Genomic DNA, 24,002 nt, shown 5'->3' with positions numbered 1-24,002 from the left:
ACTGTAGCACTTTTTGTGATGTGATGTATGTGAGATAAAAAGGTGGTTGGAAATATAAAAAGGTAGGTTGAAAAATGTGTCTATGATGCAAGCGAAATATTATTTGGGATAATTGAGGTATCCAAACAAACCACATGTTTCTCCATTTTTAGCACAGCACAAACTGTGAAAGAAGTTATACTTCGACATAAATTTCACATGCTAATGCTTTTTTTTTTTTTAAATAACAAAATTGTCTATTTTTCTGTTCTCCTTTTATTTCGCAACATCTTGAATCATAATTTTGCAAATCAAATTTTACTAATCTTGGCACGAATATATTGGGTTATCATATTTATGTCAGGAATATTAATATTTGTATTTTAACACATTCTTTGTCTTTTTCTTCTTTTTCAATCTGGGGGGGTGGTGCAGAATGACACTTTTTATGAAGTTTACAAGAAAGCATTACTCTGGAGTTTCCCAACTCCTACTACATCATATAAAACACTAGTAAGCAATGCACTATACAAACACTAAGACACTGATTAAAATCAATTACTAAAAGAAATACCAAATTACTAAACTAATCCTGCAACAATCCGGAGCCATCCCCAATATAAGTTCTTGGTTTGGGTTCTCAATTCACATGCTAAATAATTAATCAATTAAAGGTGTTTCCTTTTAGTGTAAATTAGTTTTGAGGGGAAGCTGTTCGTCTTCATCTTCGTTTTCTCTGCAAACAATGGCTTGTTCAGCATATTAAATGTGTTTGGATACAATACTAGTATTGTTTGTTTGGATAGTTCCAATATCTCAAATGATATTTCGCTTGTATTATAAATATATTTTTCAACTCACATTTTTATATTTTCATTCACCTTTTTATTTCATATACATCATATCACAAAAAGTGCTACAGTAATTATTTCAAATAATATTTCAAATAATTCCCTATCCAAAATTTGAAATATTATTTGAAATAATTACTGTAACACTTTTTGTGATGTAATGTATGTAAGATAAAATGTAGTTAAAAATATAAAATATAAATTAAAAAATATATTTATAATTCGAGCAAAATATAGAACATTGAGCATGTCTTATAGAACATTGATGCTATTGCTAAGTTTGACAATTCCTGCTATTGTTCAAATTATCTTGCAGAAGGCAAATTTAATTTGGGAAGGGGAGATACTCTCTCGGGTTGGACTTCTTGAAACGTGGTCACTTTCTTGGTTGTTTTCTTGGGGATGGACTTTCTTGTATGTTGACTTTTACTTAATTTCTTGTACTTTTGTCGGATGTTAACTCATGACTGTCACATCTTGCATCTGGTACTGTTTATCCACTACTTTTGGAACTTTCCAACGTGGGTAGTTTAGAATTTTCTAACTTTGGTAGTTGGAATATCCTGGTGTGGGCCGGTGGATCGGTAAAGGAGTACGGAAGTATTGGCTAAAAACCACACGTGGGATCACACGAAAGCCAATACGGTTAGTAGGTTGTACAGGTATACATGTGACATGTAGTGGGACCCACGTTTGTTTGATATATTACCCTGTTCCATTGAGAGTGTCGTACTTTTTCTTTTTTTTTTCTGTCCCAAAATATTTGTTATATTTGACATTTTAAATTATTTTATATTTTAAAATTTTTCTTATGCCCTTCATTAATGATGCATAAAGACAAATGTGATGTGATTGTTTTTTACTTTTTACTTTGACCAACACATGATTAACGGCAAAAGTGAAATAAAATAAAAATTTTTTGATGGAGTGTATTATACATAAAAAACATATATATTCAAACATGACTAAATATATGAGATCGAGGGAATATTATTATTTTTCAATAGTATAAGCGAAAGGGTTCAAATTCGAGATTCCGCACTTACACTCCCTTTCTCGAGCCATTCAATCTATCTCGTCCTCCTCGCGAATGTAATCAGTTGAAAATGATTGAATGACAAGATATCATCAATCATTGGTCATTTAGGTGAAAGCTGGGTTACAATTCGAGAATTAAATTTTAGTGTTAGTTGATGATGGAAATAACGAGACCAATCAATGTGGAAATAAAGTATACCGACCATGGGTGGGAGCAACTCAACGACTAGTATTAGAGTGCTATGTTTTGAAGAACTGCACGTGTAAATTTTGGGAGATAAATAGAGGGCATTGGAAGCTAGATGGCTTATTGAATATTGATCGAGAAAAACTAAGAGGTGGTGAGGAAAAAAAAGTACTTAATTTGCCTTACAGATTTTTTAGTTCAATAGATTGTATTTTATGTAAAGAAAATGGCAACGAAGGAAAGGGGAAAAAAGGCTCATTGATCATCATCATCATCATAAACATATAATATAAGCATGAACACCACCCTCACACCTCAACATGGTCGTCCTCCATGTGGCGGCTGGAGATTGGCCAATGCTGAGGTGGAGCTGGTGATGGGCCCTCTGTCTTTTTCTTTTTCTTTGTTTGGAAAAAAAAAATGCGAGTTGTTACTTGTGAGTTTGAGGGTTGGTAATGATAGTTGTTAGTAACGCTCTATCACAGCAGCAGAGGTAGGTGTTGTGATTTTGCTAACCGTGAAATTACTCATTTGCGCTAAAGGTTTTTGGGTGTTTGCTTCCCTTGGTCTCTCTTTATTCGTTAGTAATATTTTGCTGAGTATGCGGGTATCTTGTCAACATGCCACTACCACCGCATTTCAATTGGCTCGGGAAACTGGCTGCTTTCCTTAGCAATTCGACAGCCTACCGGTTCTTCTTTCCATTTGTTCTTTTTTCCGCCAGATCCAGAGGTTCTTTATTCTTCGGATCCAGTCTAAGATGTGCAGAAGCAGAGAAAATCACATCAATTGAAGGTTGGCTTGTGGCTCGAGGATTACAACCATCAAAGTCTTCATCTTTTTCCTTCTCTGATTTCTGTTCCTCCTCTGATTTTTGCACCATTGGGGGTTAGGGCTTGGTAAACGCTCCCCTTCCCTATCCCTCCGTCTCTTCTCTCATCAAATTTACCGGCCGACCAATATTTCTTCCATACTTCTCCGATTTTCTACATAATTTTTTTCTCAAAAAATTAATCTCAATTAAAGCCATAGATGATGTAGAACTTGTCTAACAGGCTTTGGAAGAACTGGACGTTTGGTTGCTAGAGTCATCTTGCAGAGGGATGATGTAGAACTTGTTGCTGTTAATGATCCATTTATCACCACTGATTACATGGCAAGTTCAACAACCACTTGTTATTGCAGTTAATTATGAGTCAAGATTGAAATTTTACGCAATTCTTCTTTAGGAATTAGGAGATGCGTAAAAGTTCGTCGCTTTGACAGTAAAAAAAGTGTAGTTGTTGATCAAGTTTGGTCTGGATCTGTAGTTATGTGCTTTTATGAACTGTGTGATCCTTTGCCATGCACAAATTGTAGACATATATGTTCAAGTATGATACTATCCATGGACAATGGAAACATCATGAGATTAAGGTTAAGGATGACAAGACCGTTCTTTTCAGTGAAACACCAGTCTAAGTCTTTAGACTCAGGTACAGTGTTTCCTGAACTTAGTTTAGTCTGTGTAATTCGGTCGGAAGATTGGATGTAGAACTTGTTGCTGTTAATGATCCATTTATCACCATTGATTACATGGCAAGTTCAACAACCACTTGTTATTGCAGTTAATTATGAGTCAAGATTGAAATTTTATGCGATTCTTCTTTAGGAATTAGGAGATGCGTAAAAGTTCGTCGGGATAGTAAAAAAAGTGTAGTTGTTGATCAAGTTTGGTCTGGATCTGTAGTTATGTGCTTTTATGAACTGTGTGATCCTTTGCCATGCACAAATTGTAGACATATATGTTCAAGTATAATACTATCCATGGACAATGGAAACATCATGAGATTAAGGTTAAGGATGACAAGACCATTCTTTTTAGTGAAACACCAGTCTAAGTCTTTAGACTCAGGTACGGTGTTTCCTAAACTTAGTTTAGTCTGTGTAATTTGGTCTGAAGATTTGATTTTCTTCGCCAAAAATGCTATGCATTAAGTGGTTTTCTGGTGTATGTTTCAGGAACCCCAAAAGGATCCCTTGGGGTGTTCTTCTTTTTATATTTTAAAAACAGAATGTTTTTGACCTTGTTGCTTCGTTTCTCCAGATGATTGCTTGTATGCAACTTAAAAAGTTGATTGTCATCGTTTTGTATTGTGTATTGAGAAAATTTTTGTTTGCCATTTTACCTTTTCTGTGATTTTCTATAAGCTGTGCAATTGGTGTAATTGATGATGATTTTAAAATTTATTGAGCTTTTTTCATTGCTGAACACTTTTGCAAAATATCCTACAGATATAGTTGTTTTGCATCAATTTTTTTCTGTTCTGTTTTTGGTATTTGAAATATGAAAGGTGCAATTCCCTAAACAGTCTGTTTGCTTGTTTAGTTTATTTACAGATGAAAATGGACAAAGGCAACATGTGTGGCAGACATCATGGGCTATTAGAACGCTATTTGTTGGAGGTATTATCATGACTCATGGGGATGACCTTGGCTTAATGCTTCCACCTAGGGTGGCACCTGTACAGGTATTCAAAAAGGTCTTTTACTGGTTTTTCATTTTATTTCTCTTATACTAATGTTTGCCTGTGATCTGCTTTACGTTAGCCTTTGCTTGTTTTGCTTTTAGCGTTACCAGTTTATGTGACTTTGTACTGGTCTTGAGTGCTAACTGTGATTTATCAAATGCCTAAGTTGGACTTGAACTTTTTTCAAATCTTTGTTGCACAAGAGCTTCTCTTTTTATTAATTTTCATATTCATTACATACATGGAGAGAAGAATCTTCTTCTGATAGAGACTGATTAATTGTTTCTAAGCGTATTGCTTGTTTTTGGTTGTTTTACTAATATTAGCTAATGTGTATGCCCAGAAGATAAGAATGAATGGAGGCTGGGGATAGATGCAGTGTTTTTAACTCAATGGACTGATTAATTTTCGCAAAGCTGATTTTTTCGATCCTTATTTGGTTTCCTAAACTTCAACAGATTTTGTATTTCTATCATTTTACATTAGTTCTGCAACTTTTGTTTTGATTTTGGTCCAGAAATTGGACTTATCAGTGCAGTGAAGTAACAACTTTCTGCTTTGTTAGCCCTTCCATTTTCCTTGCTATGTGCATTAAAAATTGTCTTTCTTGAGATGGAATAGCTCTTATTATTAACTGATTTCAGGTTTTGATTGCCCCAATATGGAAGAAAGCAATGACAGAACTGGAGTTCTTAATGCTACATCATCAGTGAAAGAAACTCTGCAAGCAGCTGGAATAAAGGTCAAGGTCGATGACTTTGATCAGAGAACACCTGGATGGAAATACAACTTTTGGAAGATCAAGGTTTGCCTGCTTCTGTAGATGTTCTGTATCTTGCCTGGTATCTAGCTTGCCACTGGACTTCTCCCACCAAAGAATGAGTAAAAATAAGAGAAATTTAGGAAGAGGAAAATTCCAAATACATGGCCATGTAAACATTTCAAATGATTTTTCTTTCTTAGAATGTTAACGGGTGCAGAACTACGTCTAAACAAACAAGCATAGGGCACAAGTAACTAACTTCCTTGGAGCTTTAATATTCCTGAAGGTTAATTCTAAAAAATCTCACCAAACATGGTTACTTTTAAGACTTGTCACCTTACTTCACTTCGCTTGAGCATCTAGAGGTATTGTTTAAAATTAGTTTGAAAAAAAAAATCAACTTGAGTGGTTAGGTTCCATTTGTGATTTGCTCAACCAAAGCTTTTGGAAGACTGGCTTGAATAATTAACAAGTGAAGTGATATCTATTGAAGGCCAGCTCAACGAGAGCTATTTCAGTGATTGTTGGCTTTGTTTTCTGGAAGGGAATGAAGTTTCAATTTTGAAACGTCTACTGTTGCTATTAACAATTCCATATTTGAAAGTTATGTGTGTGGATCTCAAGAATACTATTTTACAGTTGAATGTAATACAATTGTGCTTTGAAATTTACCTAGCTTTTCTTTGCATGGAGTACCTCTAAGAATTGAGATTGGACCTCGTGATGTGTCTAGTGGGACTGTAGTCATTTCCAGAAGAGATATTCCTGGAAAACAAGGAAAAGATTTCGGGATATCAATGGATTCTTCACTTTTGGTTGCTTATGTTAAAGGATTGTTGGATGAGATTCAGAGTTGCCTACTGGAGAGGGCAACCTCTTCAATTCATGAGCCTTTTTTTTTTCTTTGGGAACTTTAATTAAACCTGTCCTTCAAGACATTGGCTCTTTCTTTTGTAAACTTTAATTACGGGTAGATTGTTTGCTAAGTGCGCTAGCAGTAATCTCTTGATTCTTCTGGCCTTGTGTTACATTTTTTTTACTCCTGTTTCCTTATCTTTAAAATAGTAGTAATGTCCTTGGATATAAAGGTATTTCCTTAGTATAGTATTTCACACCTATTTATACTAAACTAGGCATACACATTTTTATCTCTACCGCGCAATGCACCTCCTACTAGCAAATAGATCGTGAACAATGTAGAATGTTGTATGGACGATAAAATTGCAAACGGAAAGTTAATGTTTGTACTGTAATTATGGGTGTTAGTCTTATTAATTGAATTAACATAAATGCCTTGTGTTTAATTGTGATGCTAGACGAGTGAAGAAAGGAAACAAGATACGTCATGTAAGGAGAATGATTGGAAGAAAGTGATTAAGGCCTCGTTGTTTGACGCTGCGGTGCTTTTAGTACAAGAGTACTTTTAGGTGGTAAAAGTACTGTTAAAATGTTTGGTAAATATTATTTCATAAAATTAAGAGTAGAGTTTTTGGTGTTAAAAGTTCATTTAGCAAACTTATTTTGGTACTTTTACAGTAGTTTTTGTAATTTAAAAAATAAAATATCAAATTTTGATCATTTTATCCTATATTATGAACCAAATAAAAAGATAAATACTTTTAAAAAATTTTAAATTACACGTTATTCGATACAATAAATACTTATTGAACTATGTTTCCAAATAATATATTTAAAAATATTTAAATAGTCGATAAGTACTTTTGTTAAAAACTCTAATAGGGAAGTATTTTTCAACAAGTTACTGCAACCTTAAACGAGCTCTAAGTCATGTTTTTGTTGCGCATTCATGGAATTAAGAAGTGACAGTGTTTGGTTAATAAACTAGGCATGTTGGGTGAGAAAATTTTACCGTAGGAAGGAGACAATATGATGAAAAAAATAGATGATGATAGGAAAACAACGGTAAGTACACAGTTAAATTGGAGTCATTGGTAAGGATAGCATAGAATACGGTAAAGGATGAGGATTTAATAATGTAAAAGAGAATTAAAAACGAAGAATTAATATCCCTATTAATGAGTGATCAATTATATTGAATGGATGAATTTGTATATTGATTGGAAAATATGATTATTGAATTTGGTTAATCAGTGATCAATTATGTTGTTTGTGGAGCATGTTCATTCATTTGTGTAACACTATCATTGAGTGATCAACTTGACTTTGTATATTGACTGGAAAATCTGTTTATTGACTTTGGCTAGTGAGTGATCAATGATGTTGTTCTAGAGGATGCTCATACATTAGTGCAGTGCTACAGGCCGACATTGTCACCAACCACTCCCATCCCCCTATTAAAAAAGAGCGCCTCAGTTTTTAGCATTTCTCAGCAGTTTAGCAACCGGACCGAGGGAATATATATTTCTTTCAAGGAAGTTAAAAGGATATTATCCAAAAATGTTAAAGTCCTGGTCAACATGCTCACACGGAAACTACACGTATTCGATCTTTTTTATGACAACAGAGCCGTAAAGTCCCGAGCAACAGAGCCCCGAGCAACAGAGCCGTAAGCCGAGCCGACTCGATAAAGTAGAGTTAGCGACAATGAGTCAATAACTATCCATCAAGAAAAAAGACTTGTGGCGAGTTTAAAAATAGAGTGAGCGAGTGCTAATTAGTGCTTAGTAGAACCTCTCCTATTCCTTTTCCTGAATCCCACATCGTTTGTTGAGGGTGTGAGTGAATAGTACTTAAGTTCCATGTGTATAATCAGAAGTCAGCAATTGCCTTTTGATTGTATCTTGTAGGGTTAATTTAGGTGTTGCTGATGAACTTCTTGTCAAAAGAAAAAAGACATGTAGCGAGATTAAAAACAAAGTGAGTGAGTGCTAGTTAGTACTCAGTAGAAGTTCCCCTGTTTCTTTTCCTGAGTCCCACATCGTTTGTTGAGAATGTGAGTGAGTAGTACTTAAGTTCCATGGGTGCAACCAGAAGTCAGCAATTGCCTTTTGGTTATATCTTGTGGGGTTAATTTAGGTGTTGCTGATGAACTTCTTGTCAAAAGAAAAAAGACACGTGGCGAGATTAAAAATAGAATGAGTGAATGCTAGTTAGTATTTAGTAGAGGCTTCCTATTCCTTTATCTGGGTCCCACATCGTTTGTTGACGGTGTGAGCCAGTCCAGTCCCCGACGAGGCGACGACAATTGCCTAAATTTTACGAATTTGCCCTATCGAAAAAGACAGCGGACATTGTCACCATTCACCAGCCATTCCCATACCCCTATAAAAAAAAAGCGCCGAAGTTTTGATCATACAGTTTATAAACATTTCCCTGATAAAAAATGTGGCCAATATTCAGCTACGTTCTCTACTTCTTCTTCAGTATGATCAAGCTGCCCAAGCGGCTGATCCCGGACAGGCCAGTTCAACTAGAGTTGCCCACCACCCAACCGGAGCCTAGTGCAGGATTTGATATAGAGGGGCAGCAGCACCTGCCTGCAGACGACCGGCAACCTGATGATGGTGATGATCTTGATGACAATAACATGACGAACTTGCAGTGGCTGCCGGCGGTGATTGGACCTTGTTTTACCACCATTAGCATTGGCATAGCCTTGCAATATTTTCAAACCCTTGCACCAGTACCTGCAACCTTCCCGTTGTCATGCATGGCTATCCTGCTGATGTTTTGTGCTTATTGGGCATCTATTATACTACAACGCCATCACCCCGAGGCATCTAGTTTCATGGGCCAAGTCTCAATTTTCTTCGCCGTTATTCCGGTTGTGTTGGTCTTTCCTGTTGATTACCGATCCAAGCTGATATTTATCGCCCTCTTCATCTTTGGAGGGCTCGTCATAAAAGTCCTTCCGCTCAAGACTTGTACTTCTTTCTTTCTTTTGGAAATTTTTAGTTTATTTTGATGGGTTTTCTTAAGCTTTTGTGGATATATATAGTTATATGTGAATTCTGAAACAGGTCATAGGAGTGCAGGGCTGCTGCCAACTTGTGGTCGAGACACCTGAACATCCATCCACAGACAAGATTTGGCGGCAGGTTGGCGGATTCAGAGATAAAAGAGTCAAGTTGTTTTACAAAAGTTTGTCTTTGAATTGTTTATTCCTTTTTTTTTTTTAACTCCCTCCGTGTCAATTTGTGCCAACCATTAATATTCTTTAATTTGGGTAGCTGCACAATTGGGAGACCATAACAGAATCTGCGAAGGAATTGAGAAGAGAACGAACCATCAAGTCAAACAAGTTGAAAACGATCTTCATCACTCGGACATGAGACTCGTAGACTTGAAAAAAAATAGAGTGACTGCAGAAGCCCCCCATCTGATTTAAGTAAGCTAGTGTTTGAATTTTGAAATATTATAAAATAGAATGAATGACACTTGCCATCGATCGATAGAGTAATATGTTTTGACTTTTATTGAAAATGTCGACATTAAGTTATTATTTTTCAGTTCTCAAGCAAATAATTCGACTTTGATTTGATACCTTTTCCGGACAAAGGTAAAGCGCAATATCTAAGAACTTTTCTATTTGTGTATTACCTGATGATTGGGCATTAGTGATGTGCATGGAGCAAATCAATACGGAATATTCCCACTTTTATCATAACCTAAGTAACGGAAAAAGGTGTACATCGACGTTGGTCCCCTGACGGTTACGTCTACGGTGGAAAGCCGTGGGCAGAGCAATGCAACGAGGCCAACTGTGTTCTGTGGGGACGCACAAAGATCGAAAGAGAAATAATGTACCGGGCACTGCAATACATTTTAAAATTATAATAAAAGCTTTCTTAAAAATTTGTTCATCATCTAATATTCATTACTTAGAAAATATTCTGTGAACACTCCAATGAAGATGTGGATCCCAATGAAAAGTGAAGAGCGAAAAAGTGAATGTCAAATAAATGTGGAAAACAAAGGTACAGAAAGATAGATGAAATTGTTGTAACAGAAATTTGGTGAAATTTTCAACATTATTTTACTAAATTTTGTACATGTCCAAATAAATATTGTGGTAGTTTTTACTTTTTAATTTAGTTTGATATTTGAAATAATTGAAGCATAAATATAAAAGGAAGAGTTGGGATATCAAACATGATTAAAATAAAGGAAGATGTGCAATTTTGGTTCCCCATGATTTGGTCTATGAGTTAAACTAGTTTCTGATATTTTGACCAAAATAAATGTCCCAAAATTTTTATTTTAGTGCAAATTTAAGGCAACTAATAGAAAACTCCTAACGGTCAAAATCAAGTTAGAATTAGTCAAAAGTTTGACTTTTTATTTTTTTTTCCTAATATTTGAAAATTTAATCAATACGGTCCCTTAAGTTTTAAATAATTATATTTCAAATGAAATAAAAATTGACTACTTGTCCCTCTGTTAGAGGTGTTCCAGAAATGTCTGCGATCGAGTGAATAGCTCTACGAATGAATGGATCGGATCGACTTAGAAAATGGAAAGATTTGTACAAGTTATACGCTTCGTCGTATGTGGTCTTTTCAGAGTGTTTTATTGTTAACTATAGTCATGATTTTTTCAATCAATCTGTCTATTCAGCAAATAAATAGCAATTCGATCTATCAATATGTATGGTCGTGGATCATTAATAAATGTGAATTAGATTAAATGCATAAAAAATGTGTTCTAAATCTCATTAAAATACTTAAAAGTAACCCACATTGTCAAAACATATTATTTAGCCTAAAGAGCATCTTTTCGTTAAATTAATTACAAATAAATGATAACACATAAATCATATGTAAAAGAAAATTTAGTAAAAAAAAAAGAGAATTTTAATTTGAGTATATAGTAAATTTAATTGTAAACAGTATAACACAAATTGTTGTACGACTTGTGGATATGAATTTCAATCGGTTATGGTTAGGCATTGTGATTACAATAACAAATAAAGGCGATTAACAATATAAAGGATTCACATGAATTTTAAAAAATTTCTTGCTATTTCTTCTTGTCTTTCCTTCATAGTAAATCAAATATTTCAATAATACAACTTAATGTATTTATTTTTGTGTTCATCTTAAATTGATAATTTTATTGAATAATTTAAATAATTATAAAATTTTTATTTCAATTGAAACTTAATTGACAACTAGTTGAAATGCCAAAAAAAAGAAAAAGAAAATATTATTCAATCAACTCAATCACATATAGTTGTTTATCTTATGTTATAATATTTAATTAACTATTTTAATTTATCAAATATAAGTATTGGGCATTAGATGATGAACAAATTTTTAAAAAGACTTTTATTGTGATTTTAAAATATATTATATTTTTCACCGACTTTGCCACTGTGCCCAGATATCCTGCTTTTTGCGCTCCCACAAAGCACAGTTGGCCTCCTTGCATTGCTTCTGCCTACTATGGGCAGAAAAGTGAACTTTCTACCGTAGACGTAACGGACTCGGGGCACGGTGCAACCGTCCCAAGCAGTTTTGGTCATTATTAACTGCGCGTAACTTTCTTTGTACATCGTGTTATTTTTTTTGCACATCGCGTAACTTTAGAGCAAATTTTTGTGGGATCCACACATGGCGTGGAAATCGAGTTACAACTTGTAATTTCAGCCGCACAAATTTTTGAGGCCAAATCAGGGCCATTAATCGTTCAGGGACGGTTGCACCATTTCCTAGACGAAACCGTCCTCTGACTACCGACAGTGGGGGACAGCATGTTTGGTCGCATGCACAATTTGACACGTTTTTTTGTGATGATCTGAGTTTCAATTTTCAAGCCTCCAATCGTAAAGTACGAGAATCAAATCCGAAGACAGTGGAGAAAATACTCATTCTTTAAGAATTGATTTACTTATAGGAAAAGTTGGCTAATTAATCAATGTAATCCACACATTCAGTCTTTAAGAAGCTAGTGTGTAGGAGAAAAGCAACAGCACTTCGTTAAAAAATAATATGCCCTTTCCAAACCATTTTACAATTTGTAAAAGGAAAATAGTTTTGGTCTAGTCCTTGTCATCTCGTTCTCACAAAAATGTGAAAGGAAAATGTTTCTCGCTTGGTCCTTGACATTCCGTTTTTACATAGTGTAACAAGGAAAAAGTTTATTGCTCAGTCCTTGCCATCCTGTTTCTTACAAATACTTCGTATTTACCTTTTACTTGATGTAATTCATAGTACATATGTTTGTCACCATGAAATTATGAATTCACATGCTATTTTTCTGTAAAGCAGGTTTTTGAGAGCACGGAGTAAAGTAGCTACTTAATCTTTATTTGAGATGTCGACCAATAATTTTAGAAAAAAAGTCTTATTTGAACGAGCTAAAAGCAAAATATTCCTGTTGAGGGGAGGCTCTCAGGCTCAAGTAGAAGTCAATTAGCCGCCAAAATAGAATGAATGCAACCGTGCACCCTTAATCTATTGAAAAATTCGCATGCCTTATGCCACCTAAGTCTTTCAACTGCAATGAATTTGGTCCTGCTACTCCATGTTCTTTGCCGTGGCTGAAGCATTCAGGTGGATAGATAAATTGGATGTAGTAGCAGTTAAATTGTGAAGTGGATGCTAATTTGTACTTGTCTTATGACTGGACTTTTATATTTGGAGGACAAATTGCTTTGTTTTATTTGTTGTTTTTATGTGAATGTTGATTATGTAGTTAGTGAATAATGGAATTTAGCCATTTAGTGCTTTAATTATTTTTGAGAATGATTAATGATTTGTATGGCATATTTAGGGCTTTAAAAAATCGATCTAGATACGAGCTTTTCGAACCTGTCTGCAGACGGATCATTTATGTTAAACAAGTCGAACATAAACTCGAATTTTGCTTAATCAGCCGAACACAAACACAGGTTTGGAGTTCGAAAGTTAGCGAATGAACACGAACCTTGTTCGAATCGTTTAACGAGTAGAATTCAAACATAAGATACTTTATTCGATTCAACTCATTTACAACTCTAGGCTTAATTGAATTAACATAAACATGCAAACAAGATACGTCATGTAACAAGAATGATGGGAAAAAATGACTAAGGCCGCATTTGGGGTTGCGGTACTTTTGATAAAAAAATACTTTTAGGTAGTAAAAATACTTTTAAAGTGTTTAGTGAACATCATCCTATAAAATTCAAAGTAGAGTTTTTAGTGTTAAAAGTACTTTTAGCAAAAGATCAAATTTGATACTTGTAGGGCCCGTTTGGGGTTGTACTAGCTTATTAAAAAGTACTTCCATAGTAGAGTTTTTAATAAAAGTACTTTTTAACTGTTTAAATGCTTTAAATATATTGTTTGGAGATATAATTTAATAAGTACTTATTGTATTAGATAATATGTAATTTGAAAATTTTTAAAAGTGTTTATCTCTTTATTTGATTCATAAAATTAGATAAGATGATTAAATTTGATATTTTATTTTTTAAATCACAAAAACTACTCTAAAAGCACCAAAATTAAACTTTTGCTAAAAGTGTTTTAAACACTAAAAACTCTACTCCTAATTTTATGGGATGATGTTTACCAAATGCTTTAAAGGTACTTTTATCATTTAAAAGTACTTTTCTACCAAAAACACTGCAACCCCAAATGTGGTCTTAGAGTAGCTTTTGTGATTTAAAAAATAAAACATCAAATTTAATCATTTTATTAGATATTATGAATCAATTAAAGAGATAAATACTTTCAAAAATTTTTAAATTACACATTATTCAATACAATAAGTACTTATTGAACTACGTCTCCAAACAATATATTTAAAAGCACATAAGTAATTGAAAAGTACTTTTATTAAAAATCTACTATGGAAGTACTTTTTAAAAAGCTAGTACAACCCCAAATGGGATCTGAGTCATGTTTTTGTTGTATATTCATGGAATTATGAAGTGACAGTGTTTGGTCAATAAATTAGGCATGTTGGGTAAAAAATTTATGCGTAGGAAAGAGACAATATGATGAAATTGTGACAGTGTTTGGTTAATATCTTTCTCCTATGTATGATGGTCATGCAGTATGAAGAAATTGTTAACTTTCGTGATTTGGCATTTAAAGTTTAGATGCCTTTTAAGAAGAAAATTCAGCTCATTGATTAAAAGGATAGAAATCAGATGTTGTGCTGATCAAACATGGGGGGTTCGGACTTCATATTTAGTTAGGTTCATCGTTAACCTGGGGGTGTGAGCTGGTATGACTTTTGAGCCTGATTTCTTCCTTTCTCACTGATTTTCAAGCCAAGAGACTCTTTAGATTGCACAGTAACTGAGATTTTTTTCTTCTACATCTCGACACACATTTGCCTTCTAAATTTTCCTACATTACTTTACTTTTTTTTTTTTTTTTTAAAGTCACTGGACTGTTTCAATGTTTATGGACTTACAGGACAATGAAAGGTTTGGATTCACGTTCCACGCCAACAAATGAAGAATCAACATCAAGGTCTATTTTGGATTTATTTAGATTTATATGTGTCATGGATCGAACATGTATGAGATTTTTATTTTGTGAATTTTGAGAGTTAAGGATGAATTTGGTGAATTGGATATGAATTTGGATCGTTGTTAATGAGTTGTAGATGGGTATTTTGTTATATTTTGTAAATTTGGTTTGCAGAGAAATGAATATATATATATATATATATATATATATATATATATATATATATGTATGTATGTATTTATGACGTTATCTAATTTGACCCTCGATCGAATCCGATTCAACCCTTTGATCCTGATGCGCCTGAGTTCGACTGAGTTGATAGCCGGTTCGAGTATGAAAACATAGCATAAATGAAGATGAAGAATTAATTGGCCAACGACCAAGATTAATGATGCACCAGGTAGAATTTAGAAATTTCCCCGAATTAAACGGTTATAGTTCACATCCACTTAATTAGCGACCATGCATCATGCACGACGAATAAAGGTCAGCAGCAGCCTAATATTTCTTGCTGCTCCCCAGCAAACGAGTAAAAGCTTTTCCAGGACCTTCTAGAAGTTTTCAAAAGCCTTAGGAGTTTGGGCTGTACGTTATCACGTCCTTGTCGACACGCCTTGAATCAGAAGCAAAGAAAGTTAACCGGTGTTTGACCAAAAAAAAAAAAAAAGAAGGAGAAGAAAGTAAACCGGAGTATTCAAAATATTGAAAAAAAAAATACTTCATTAGAATCTAAAGAATAAGACAAAAATTTTGAAGTATTAAAGTCTTATAATTTTCCTTAAAGGATTTTTGGGTAACTAATTGCAAATGTAACCAAAAGGCATAAATTGAAAATCATGAAAGTAAGGAAATTTTATACAACTTCAAAAGAAAAGGAATCCACTGTTCTTTCTTTTCAAGAAAATGAAAACCAAAGTAAATTTGTTTTTCACGTAAAGATATAAGCTAAGTAACAAAAAAAAAAAGAGAAAAACATTTTATCGAAAACAAAAAAAAATTGTTAACTGATGCTATTGCTATCAAAGAAAAGCAAAATCAAACAATAAATGGATACTTAACATTGAATTGGTTCTTGATTATTATTCTGGAGGAGTATAAAGGGGAAGGGGAAGAGGAGGGTTGTTGTGGGAGGGGGGGGGGACTGTGAGGGAATACGGATCTAATCATACATGTGCTACACATTAATACGCTCAACTGAACTATATATTTAAAACACACACACACACAAGCAAGTTGAAATAGTTCTAGCCAGAAGCAAAACTTTGGATAATATCAGAAGCCTCTCTTGAGATTTCTCTTAATATCACTGGGCACCCCTAATGTCGCACCCTATTTTTGAAATAAAAATGAATGAAAGTTAAAAATGAATTTTTGATTTTATTTTTGAAAATAATGAAAAAGGGCATAAAAATGGGACATATAAATGGAGACGTTTTGGATCCAAAATAGTAGTCTAAAATGGGTTTTTAGAAAAAAATAGAGTCACCATTTGGTATCGAGTTTAGGTATACTAAGTCATCCAAAATTTTTGAAAATGAAAAGAAGTAAATAAAACCTTTTTAGACGACTCCAGGTTTCCGAAAATAAAAGAAAAGAGTTTGCGAGTCACGGTTGAAAAAAGGGAAAGCAAAGATTTTGATCTAAGGCACACTTTCAACTTAACCAAAGTGAGTTGTAAAATTTTGTCAAAAATTTTCCTAATCTAATCTATAAAACTTATCACATTTTAGATTCTTCTATATGGATGCAAACTTAAACTTAGAGGATATCGAGAGAGACGAAATAGCTCTTTAAAGTTTAATTGGTACAAATTACATTCATTGTGAATCTCAAAAATGATCTCTTGAAGAGGTCATGAATTTGCAAAAGATGAGACTCAAAAAAAATTATAATATATAGATAAATATATATGACTAGAAGAGGGAATGCAATATAACAAGTATGAGAGACTAAAATTCGTGACTTAATTTTCTTTCTTATAAAGGGGTGATAGCGTGCTAAGATTAAAAAGTCATGCTCGTTCATTTCCCATATTCGAAGGGTGACTCTTCTATTCTAAACAAGCAAATGAACTAGTTTACTTCTAATTTCCTAAAATGAGATGCAATTTTAAATGATATGGTTTAAACACATAGAGGGTAAGAGAATAATAGTAGGAAAAATATCATGCAAATGATGAAAAAAATCCTAAAAATAAAAAAAATATATGTGAGAAGCGATAAATGTCACACAAAATCATGAATCTAGCATATCGATGGTCTAAAGAGTCTAGTATTGGATTAGTCCATTTCTACAAGTTTTCACTAACATTGGACTAGTAAGAAATTGAGGAGAAAAGTCACAACTAGTATTGGACTAGTGTAGTGACATCATGCATTTATTATAAATAAATAAAGTATGTAAAACATAATTAAAGCGAATAGACACATAAAGCATGTAGAGCACATAGTACATAGGCATTATATCTAGATGCAAAACCCTAGAGAAAGCGAATAAACACATAAACACACAAGCATGCAAGCAAATAAAAACTAACTATTATATTGGGGACCCTAACTACAATCTAGAAGGGGAATTTTTGAGAATAATAAACCTATCTATTACATTTGTCTATTTAAATACATTTTCTTGGGCAAAAAGGGAAGACCTATCTATTACAACTTCACATTTAAATGCCTCCCAAATAAATATCAAACTTAAATAATTGAAAGCTTAAAATGAATAAAATGAGTAAATAAAAGAAAAAGTATTTAAAACATGCAATAGAAGCACATAAAAAAGATATTAACAAAAAATAATAGAGGGTACCTCCCTTGAAGTAATGGCTAAATGCAGTAGAGTTTATCTTATTTACACTTCAAAACTAACAAAATAGTTAAGACACCAATTTAATTAATAATTTAAAAGAAAATATAAATATATAGCAAATTCATTTTATTATTTTAAAGAAATATAACTAAACATAAAATTTCTAAAATTCACTAATTAAATAAAGCATGATTAACAATTAAAGGAGATAAACGATTGTAATTAAGAGATAAAAAATTAGGGACCTAATTGCAAAAAAATTGAGAAGTTTTTGGTATTAAATTATAATTTTTAAAAAATTAGATGTCAAAATTGAATAAAGATAAAGTTTGTGGATCGAAATGTAATTAAATTAAGAATCTAATTGAAAGAAATTCAAAATTTTAGGGTCACAATGGAACTACTTAAAAGATTAAGGACCAAATTGCAAAATTTCGTTTCTGATTTTATCAGAAAACAAGTCTTGGGCCAGTTCTATTTTCTTTTGGGGCCTTAACCCATTGGGCCAAAAACAACAAAAAGAGATTATTTCTATTAACAAAAAGGCTAGCCCACTAATTTTATCAAACCAAATAAAAAAAAAAGTTGGTTTAAGGATCTAAGCCCATATACAAACCCAAACAAAAATAAATTGTTGGCGTGGTTTCTAGCACTTGGGATTCTCGGTAACATGTTTTCTATGCCAACCCAATGTCACCAATAGTATTGCGCCAAGTGTTTTGTTATTATTTACACTTTAATTTTCTAATAATTCAACTTGGTTTGGTTTAACACAAGTGTAAATAATAACAAGACACTTGACGCAATATTATTGGTGGCATTGGGTTGGCATAGAAACATGTCACCGAAAATCCCAAGTGGGTTTCTAGATCCAAAAACACACACCCAATTTATTCCCTAATAAATCAAACATAATAAAACAAAACCAAAATAATTGGAGCAAAAACAGAAGAGAAAATAGCAAGAAACTTTCGGTGGGTTGACCCGCTGGAAAGTGGAAATGTTCTGGATTCAATCAAACATCAAACAAGGTCCAAAAAGTTAAAAAATCATGTAAGATAAAGATCTAGCTTTCTTGAACAGAAACTTGCATGAACAGCCTCAAATCTTTTGCTTAAACATCGAATCAAACAAGGAAAATTCGTGGAAGTACCTGAAGATGATTTTGGACAGGATTGAAGCCAGGAAACGGGAATGGAAGCGGATTTGATGAAGCTTCGAATGGAATTTGTAGAAAACGCCGGTGAAGTAAAGTAGCAACTTTGAGGGCTTAATTCTATGGATTTTTTGAGGTTTTTTTTCGAAACTTTTCTAAATGAAACTTGCTCTATTAATATCCTAGTTTGTGCAGAAATCAAAATCTCCCCAAAATGAAGCCTAATCGACGGAGAAAATCCCATCTAAAGGGGGCTGAAAAACCAGCCTGTTTCTAAAAATTTTCCCAAAAAAAATTTTCTTTCTTTCCTTTGTTTTTCTTTTTTATTTTTCTCTTTTTTTGTTGTTTTTCCTTCCTCCCTCCTCCTTAAAGCTGCATTATCTTCTATTTATATGGGACAAAAAAGCCTATAACCTAAGATGAATGGTTGAGATTTTAAAGAAAATGGGTTATGTGGCTTTTTTGGTTCATTGGATCCATTTTTCCATCTATTTCTTGATGGTTTCTTGATGATGATGTGTCCAAATACTTGCTAATCTTTGTGAGGGGGGGGGGGGGGGGGGAGGGGACAGAAAATAAGAAGCAAAATCGAATTTAGGTTGCCAAATAACCAGCTGCCCCTCTGTACTGCATGTTGGTTCGCAGCATGCGTGCGTAAAGCAGCAAAAAATGTTGTAAAACTAATAAACTACTATAGTATGAATGAAGATATTAGAGAAAAAAGTAGAGAAATAGAGAATGATATCCTGATATTCCAACAAAATACAAAAGTACTCACAAAGGGTGTCAATGTACCTCTATATATAGGTTTTACAAGATTAAAGGTATATCAATTCTATTAAACACCCACTATTACAAGAATATGAAAAAACTTATTAAACGGTTTCTTCAATACATAAATAGATTTATAGATTGTAATTTCTATACATAATATAACCATAAATCATGAATTAATCCTCTTGAGAATACAAAGGGACATAAACACTTTTAGTTGTTTCATAACATTCCCCCTTGGACGTCCATTACACAAAGAATATGCCTCGTTAAAACCTTACCAGGGAAAAATCCATCGAGACAAAAACCCTTGTGAAGGAAAAAAAGTACACTATTCTTGTGTATTAATTTCTCCCTCTGATACAAATATCATTTGAGATCTTTTAATCGTCGCATTCCAATATTGTTCACTAATTTCTCGAATATTGTAGTTGGCAATGCTTTAGTAAATAAATCTGTCAAATTATTATCTGATCAAATTTGTTGCACGTCAATTTCACCATTCTTTTGCAAATCATGAGTAAAAAAGAATTTTGGTGAAATATGTTTCGTTCTATCTCCTTTAATATATTTTCCTTTCAATTGGGCTATACAAGCTGCATTATTTTCATATAATATAGTTGGAGGATTTTTTTTTCGGAGGATAACCCACAACTCTTCCGAATATAGTGGGTCATTGATCTTAACCAAACATATTCTCGACTGGCTTCATGAATTGCTATTATTTCAACATGATTCGATGAAGTGGCAGCTAACGATTGTTTTGTAGATCGCCAAGAAATAGCTGTACATCCATATGTAAATAGATAACCAGTCTGAAATCTTGCTTTATGCGGGTTAGATAAATACCCAGCATCAACATAACCAACCAATTCAGGTTTGAATTTATTTGAATAAAATAAACCAAAATCAATTGTTTCTTGGAGATAGCAAAAAATATGTTTAATACCATTTCAATGTCGTCTTGTGGGCGAGGAACTAAATCTTACTAATAAATTTGCTGCAAATGATATATCAAGTCTTGTACAATTAGCAAGATACATTAGTGCACCAATTGCACCGAGATATGGTATTTCAGGACTAAACATCTCTTCATTTTTCTCTCGTGATCTAAAAGGATTCTTATTAGGATCTAATGATCTGACGACCATTGGAGTACTTAATGTATGTGCCTTATCCATATAAAATCGCTTTAATGCCTTCCGGGTATAAGCAGTTTGGTAGACAAAAATTCCACCTTTCAAATGCTCAATTTGTAAATTAAGGTAGAATTTGTCTTTCTAAAATCTTTGATCTCAAATTCTTTCTTTATATATTCAACACTATTTTGAATCTTTTCAGGAGTTTCAATCAAATTTAGATCATCAACATATACAGCAATTATCACAAAATTTGATCTATTTTTCTTGACAAAAACACATGGACATATTGAATCATTGGTATAACCTTCTTTAGTTAGATATTCATTGAGACGGTTATACCATATACGTTCAGATTGTTTGAACCCATACAAAAACCTTTGTAATTTAATAGAATAAATATTTTTAAGATTTGATTTGCATGCTTCAGGCATGTTGAATCCTTCGGAGATTCTCATATAAATATCATTTTCAAGATTTTCATATAAATATGCAGTAACGACGTTCATTAGACGCATATCTAGTTTTTCATGTACTGCAAAACTCACAAGATATCTAAATGTGATAGTATCCACTACAGGTGAATACGTTTCATCGTAATCAAATCCAGACCTTTGTGAAAATTCTTGGGCTACAAGTCTTGCTTTATATTTTACAATTTTATTTTTCTCATTTTTTTCTCACAAATACTCATTTATATCCTTCTGATTTTATACCTTTAGGTATTTGGACTACAGGTCCAAAAACTTTTCTTTTATCCAGTGAGTCCAATTCAGATTGGATCACATCTTTCCATTTTGGCCAATCATTTCTCCGTCAACATTCATCAACCGATCTAGGCTCATGATCCTCGTCCTCTGCCATAATATCAAATGCTACATTATATGCAAAAATACTATCAATAATTATTTCTTTTCGTTTCCAATTTTTCCTTGAAGTGACAAAATTTATTGAATTTTCTATAATTTCATTTTTTTCAAGAATTGGCTCTTTAGGAGCAACCTCTTTAGGAGGTTGAATTTTGTCACTAATTGTTGATTCATCTACTTCTCTTTTCTTTCGAGAATTTTTATCTTTGGAACTAAGAGATCTCCCACGTTTCAGGCATGGTTTACACTCATTAGCACTTGTAATTTGTCCTTCAAGGACATTGATTTTAATCGGAGCATTTTCAGCAGTTATATGTGAATTAGTAACTCTTCTGGAGTCATTAAATGCATTCGGTAATTGATTTATAATTTTTTGCAAATGTATAATCTTTTGAATTTCTAATTCACATTCTTTAGTAAGAGAATCAAGGAAATTCAATGATATTTTTCAAGTAATTTCCTTTTTCGGTTGATTTTTATCTTCCCCTAATGTCAAAAAATGTGATTCATCAAAATGACAATCTACAAATCTCGCAGTAAATAAATCACCTGTTAATGGTTCCATATACTTAATGATTGAAGGTGATTCATAGCTGACATATATCTCTAATCTTCTTTGGGGGCCCAATTTACGACGTTGGGGCGGTGCAATTGGAACATAAACCGCACAATCAAATATCTGTAAATGAGAAATATTGAGCTCATAACCAAAAGTTAATTGTAGGGGAGAATAAGTAATAACTTGTCGGTTTAATTCTCACAAGTGTTGCTGCATGTAATATAGCATGTTCCCAAGCAGATGAAGGAAGTTTAGATTTCATCAACAATGGTCTAGCAATTAATTGTAATCATTTAATGAATGATTTGGCTAGACCATTTTGTGTGTGAATATAAATTACAGGATGTTCAACAGTTATTCTAATGGACATACAATAATTGTCAAAAGCATGTGACGAATATTCACCAGCATTATCTAGACGAATTTTCTTTATTGGATAATCTGAAAATTGTGTTCGTAATTTAATTATTTGAGCAAGCAATCTCGCAAACGCCAGATTGCGAGTAGATAATAAATATACATGTGACCATCTAGTTAATGCATCAATTAGTACCATAAAATATCGAAATGGTTCACATGGTGGATCTGCAGGCCCACATATATCACCATGAATCCGTTCTAGAAATGTAGGGGATTCAGTCTCAACTTTAACTTGTGATGGTCTAATAACTAATTTCCCTTGAGAACAAGCAACACAAGAGAATTCATTGATTTTTAACACTTTTTGATTTTTCAATGAGTCGCCATGTGAATTCTCAATTATTCGTTTCATCATTATAGATCCAGGATGTCCGAAATGATCATGTCAAACCATAAAATCATTGGGATGAGTAGACTTCTAGTCTATTAGGTGATGAATTTCAATTGCACTAATTTGTGCATAATATAAGCCAGAAGAAAAAGAAGATAATTTTTCTACTACGCACTTTTGCCCAGAAATGATACTCGTGATGAATAAAAATTTATTATTTGTCTCAGTCATTGTTTCGATATGATATCCATTTTCGCGGATATCTTTAAAACTCAATAAGTTTCTTCGAGATTTGGAAGAGAGTAGTGCAGTATTTACGACAATTTTATTCCCTTAAAAGAGAAATAGAGTGGTTCACATGATGGATCTACAGACCCACATATATCACCATGAATCCGTTCTAGAAATGTAGGGGATTCATTCCCAACTTTAACTTGTGATGGTCTAATAACTAATTTCCCTTGAGAACAAGCAACACAAGAGAATTCATTGGTTTTTAATACTTTTTGATTTTTCAATGAGTGGCCATATGAATTATCAATTATTCGTCTCATCATTATAGATCCAGGATGTCCGCGATGATCATGTCAAACCATAAAATCATTGGGATGAGTAGACTTCTGGTCTATTAGGTGATGAATTTCAATTGCACTAATTTGTGCATAATATAAGCCAGAAGAAAAAGAAAATAATTTTTCTACTACGCATTTTTGTCCAGAAATGATACTCGTGATTAATAAAAATTCACTATTTGTTTCAGTCATTATCTCGATATGATATCCATTTTTACGGATATCTTTAAAACTCAATAAGTTTTTTCGAGACTTGGGAGAAAGTAGTGCATTATTTACGATAATTTTAGTCCCTTCAGGGAGAAATAGAGTGGCTTTTCCGGAGCCTTCAATCAATTTTGTACTACCACTGATGGTATTAACATTTGTTTCTCCCATTTTTAAATAAAAAAAATATTTTTTATTTTTCAATATAGTGTGTGTAGTAGCATTATCAGTGAGACAAATGTCATCATCACCATTATTTAATCCCAAATATTTGACATCCATTTTTTCTCTCTTTTTTTTTTTTTTTGGCTAACCCAGTCCACGGGGACATCTATTTCTTCTCAGCAGTCACTTGAAGAATTACAGGTAGAATTTCGGCAAAATCTTGTGTTTCACTTTTGTTCAAGGTAGAGTCTCCGTTTTCACCTTTTGCTCAAAAGTAGAGACTCG

The 24,002-nt window shown here is 33.2% G+C and overlaps 1 protein-coding gene and 1 long non-coding RNA gene across 6 annotated transcripts; one reads left to right on the top strand and one right to left on the bottom strand.

Annotated features, from left to right (window-relative positions):
* Positions 1-2,536: 2,536 nt before the first annotated feature.
* LOC113716308 (uncharacterized) lies at positions 2,537-9,790 on the top strand. 5 transcript variants are annotated; one of them, XR_011823334.1, is made up of 7 exons: positions 2,537-2,850; positions 3,111-3,211; positions 4,424-4,565; positions 5,210-5,370; positions 8,674-9,173; positions 9,270-9,390; positions 9,480-9,790. XR_011823334.1 is itself a non-coding variant. In XM_027240589.2 (7 exons), the coding sequence occupies exons 4-6, from the start codon at positions 5,318-5,320 to the stop codon at positions 9,314-9,316; spliced, it is 600 nt and encodes a 199-aa protein (XP_027096390.1). In that variant the 5' UTR covers positions 2,540-2,954; positions 3,111-3,211; positions 4,424-4,565; positions 5,210-5,317; the 3' UTR covers positions 9,317-9,347; positions 9,480-9,790. The 5 variants fall into 5 exon arrangements, 2 of the variants coding, with proteins under 2 accessions (XP_027096390.1, XP_027096389.1); XR_011823333.1 differs by having other exon boundaries at positions 2,538-2,954; positions 4,435-4,565; XR_003454113.2 differs by having other exon boundaries at positions 2,540-2,954.
* A 5,284-nt stretch (positions 9,791-15,074) lies between these two features.
* On the bottom strand, positions 15,075-18,990 carry LOC140016670 (uncharacterized). Its single transcript, XR_011822874.1, has 2 exons — positions 18,679-18,990; positions 15,075-15,330 (listed from the first exon to the last, which is right to left on the bottom strand). It is a non-coding gene; the product is annotated as an uncharacterized lncRNA (long non-coding RNA).
* Positions 18,991-24,002: the final 5,012 nt, after the last annotated feature.

This window comes from Coffea arabica, chromosome 11c (genome assembly GCF_036785885.1).
Source record: "Coffea arabica cultivar ET-39 chromosome 11c, Coffea Arabica ET-39 HiFi, whole genome shotgun sequence".
In the NCBI taxonomy this organism is placed as follows: domain Eukaryota; kingdom Viridiplantae; phylum Streptophyta; class Magnoliopsida; order Gentianales; family Rubiaceae; genus Coffea; species Coffea arabica.
The sequence above is the reverse complement of the archived record's forward strand: the minus strand, read 5'-3'. Positions and strand labels throughout refer to the sequence as shown.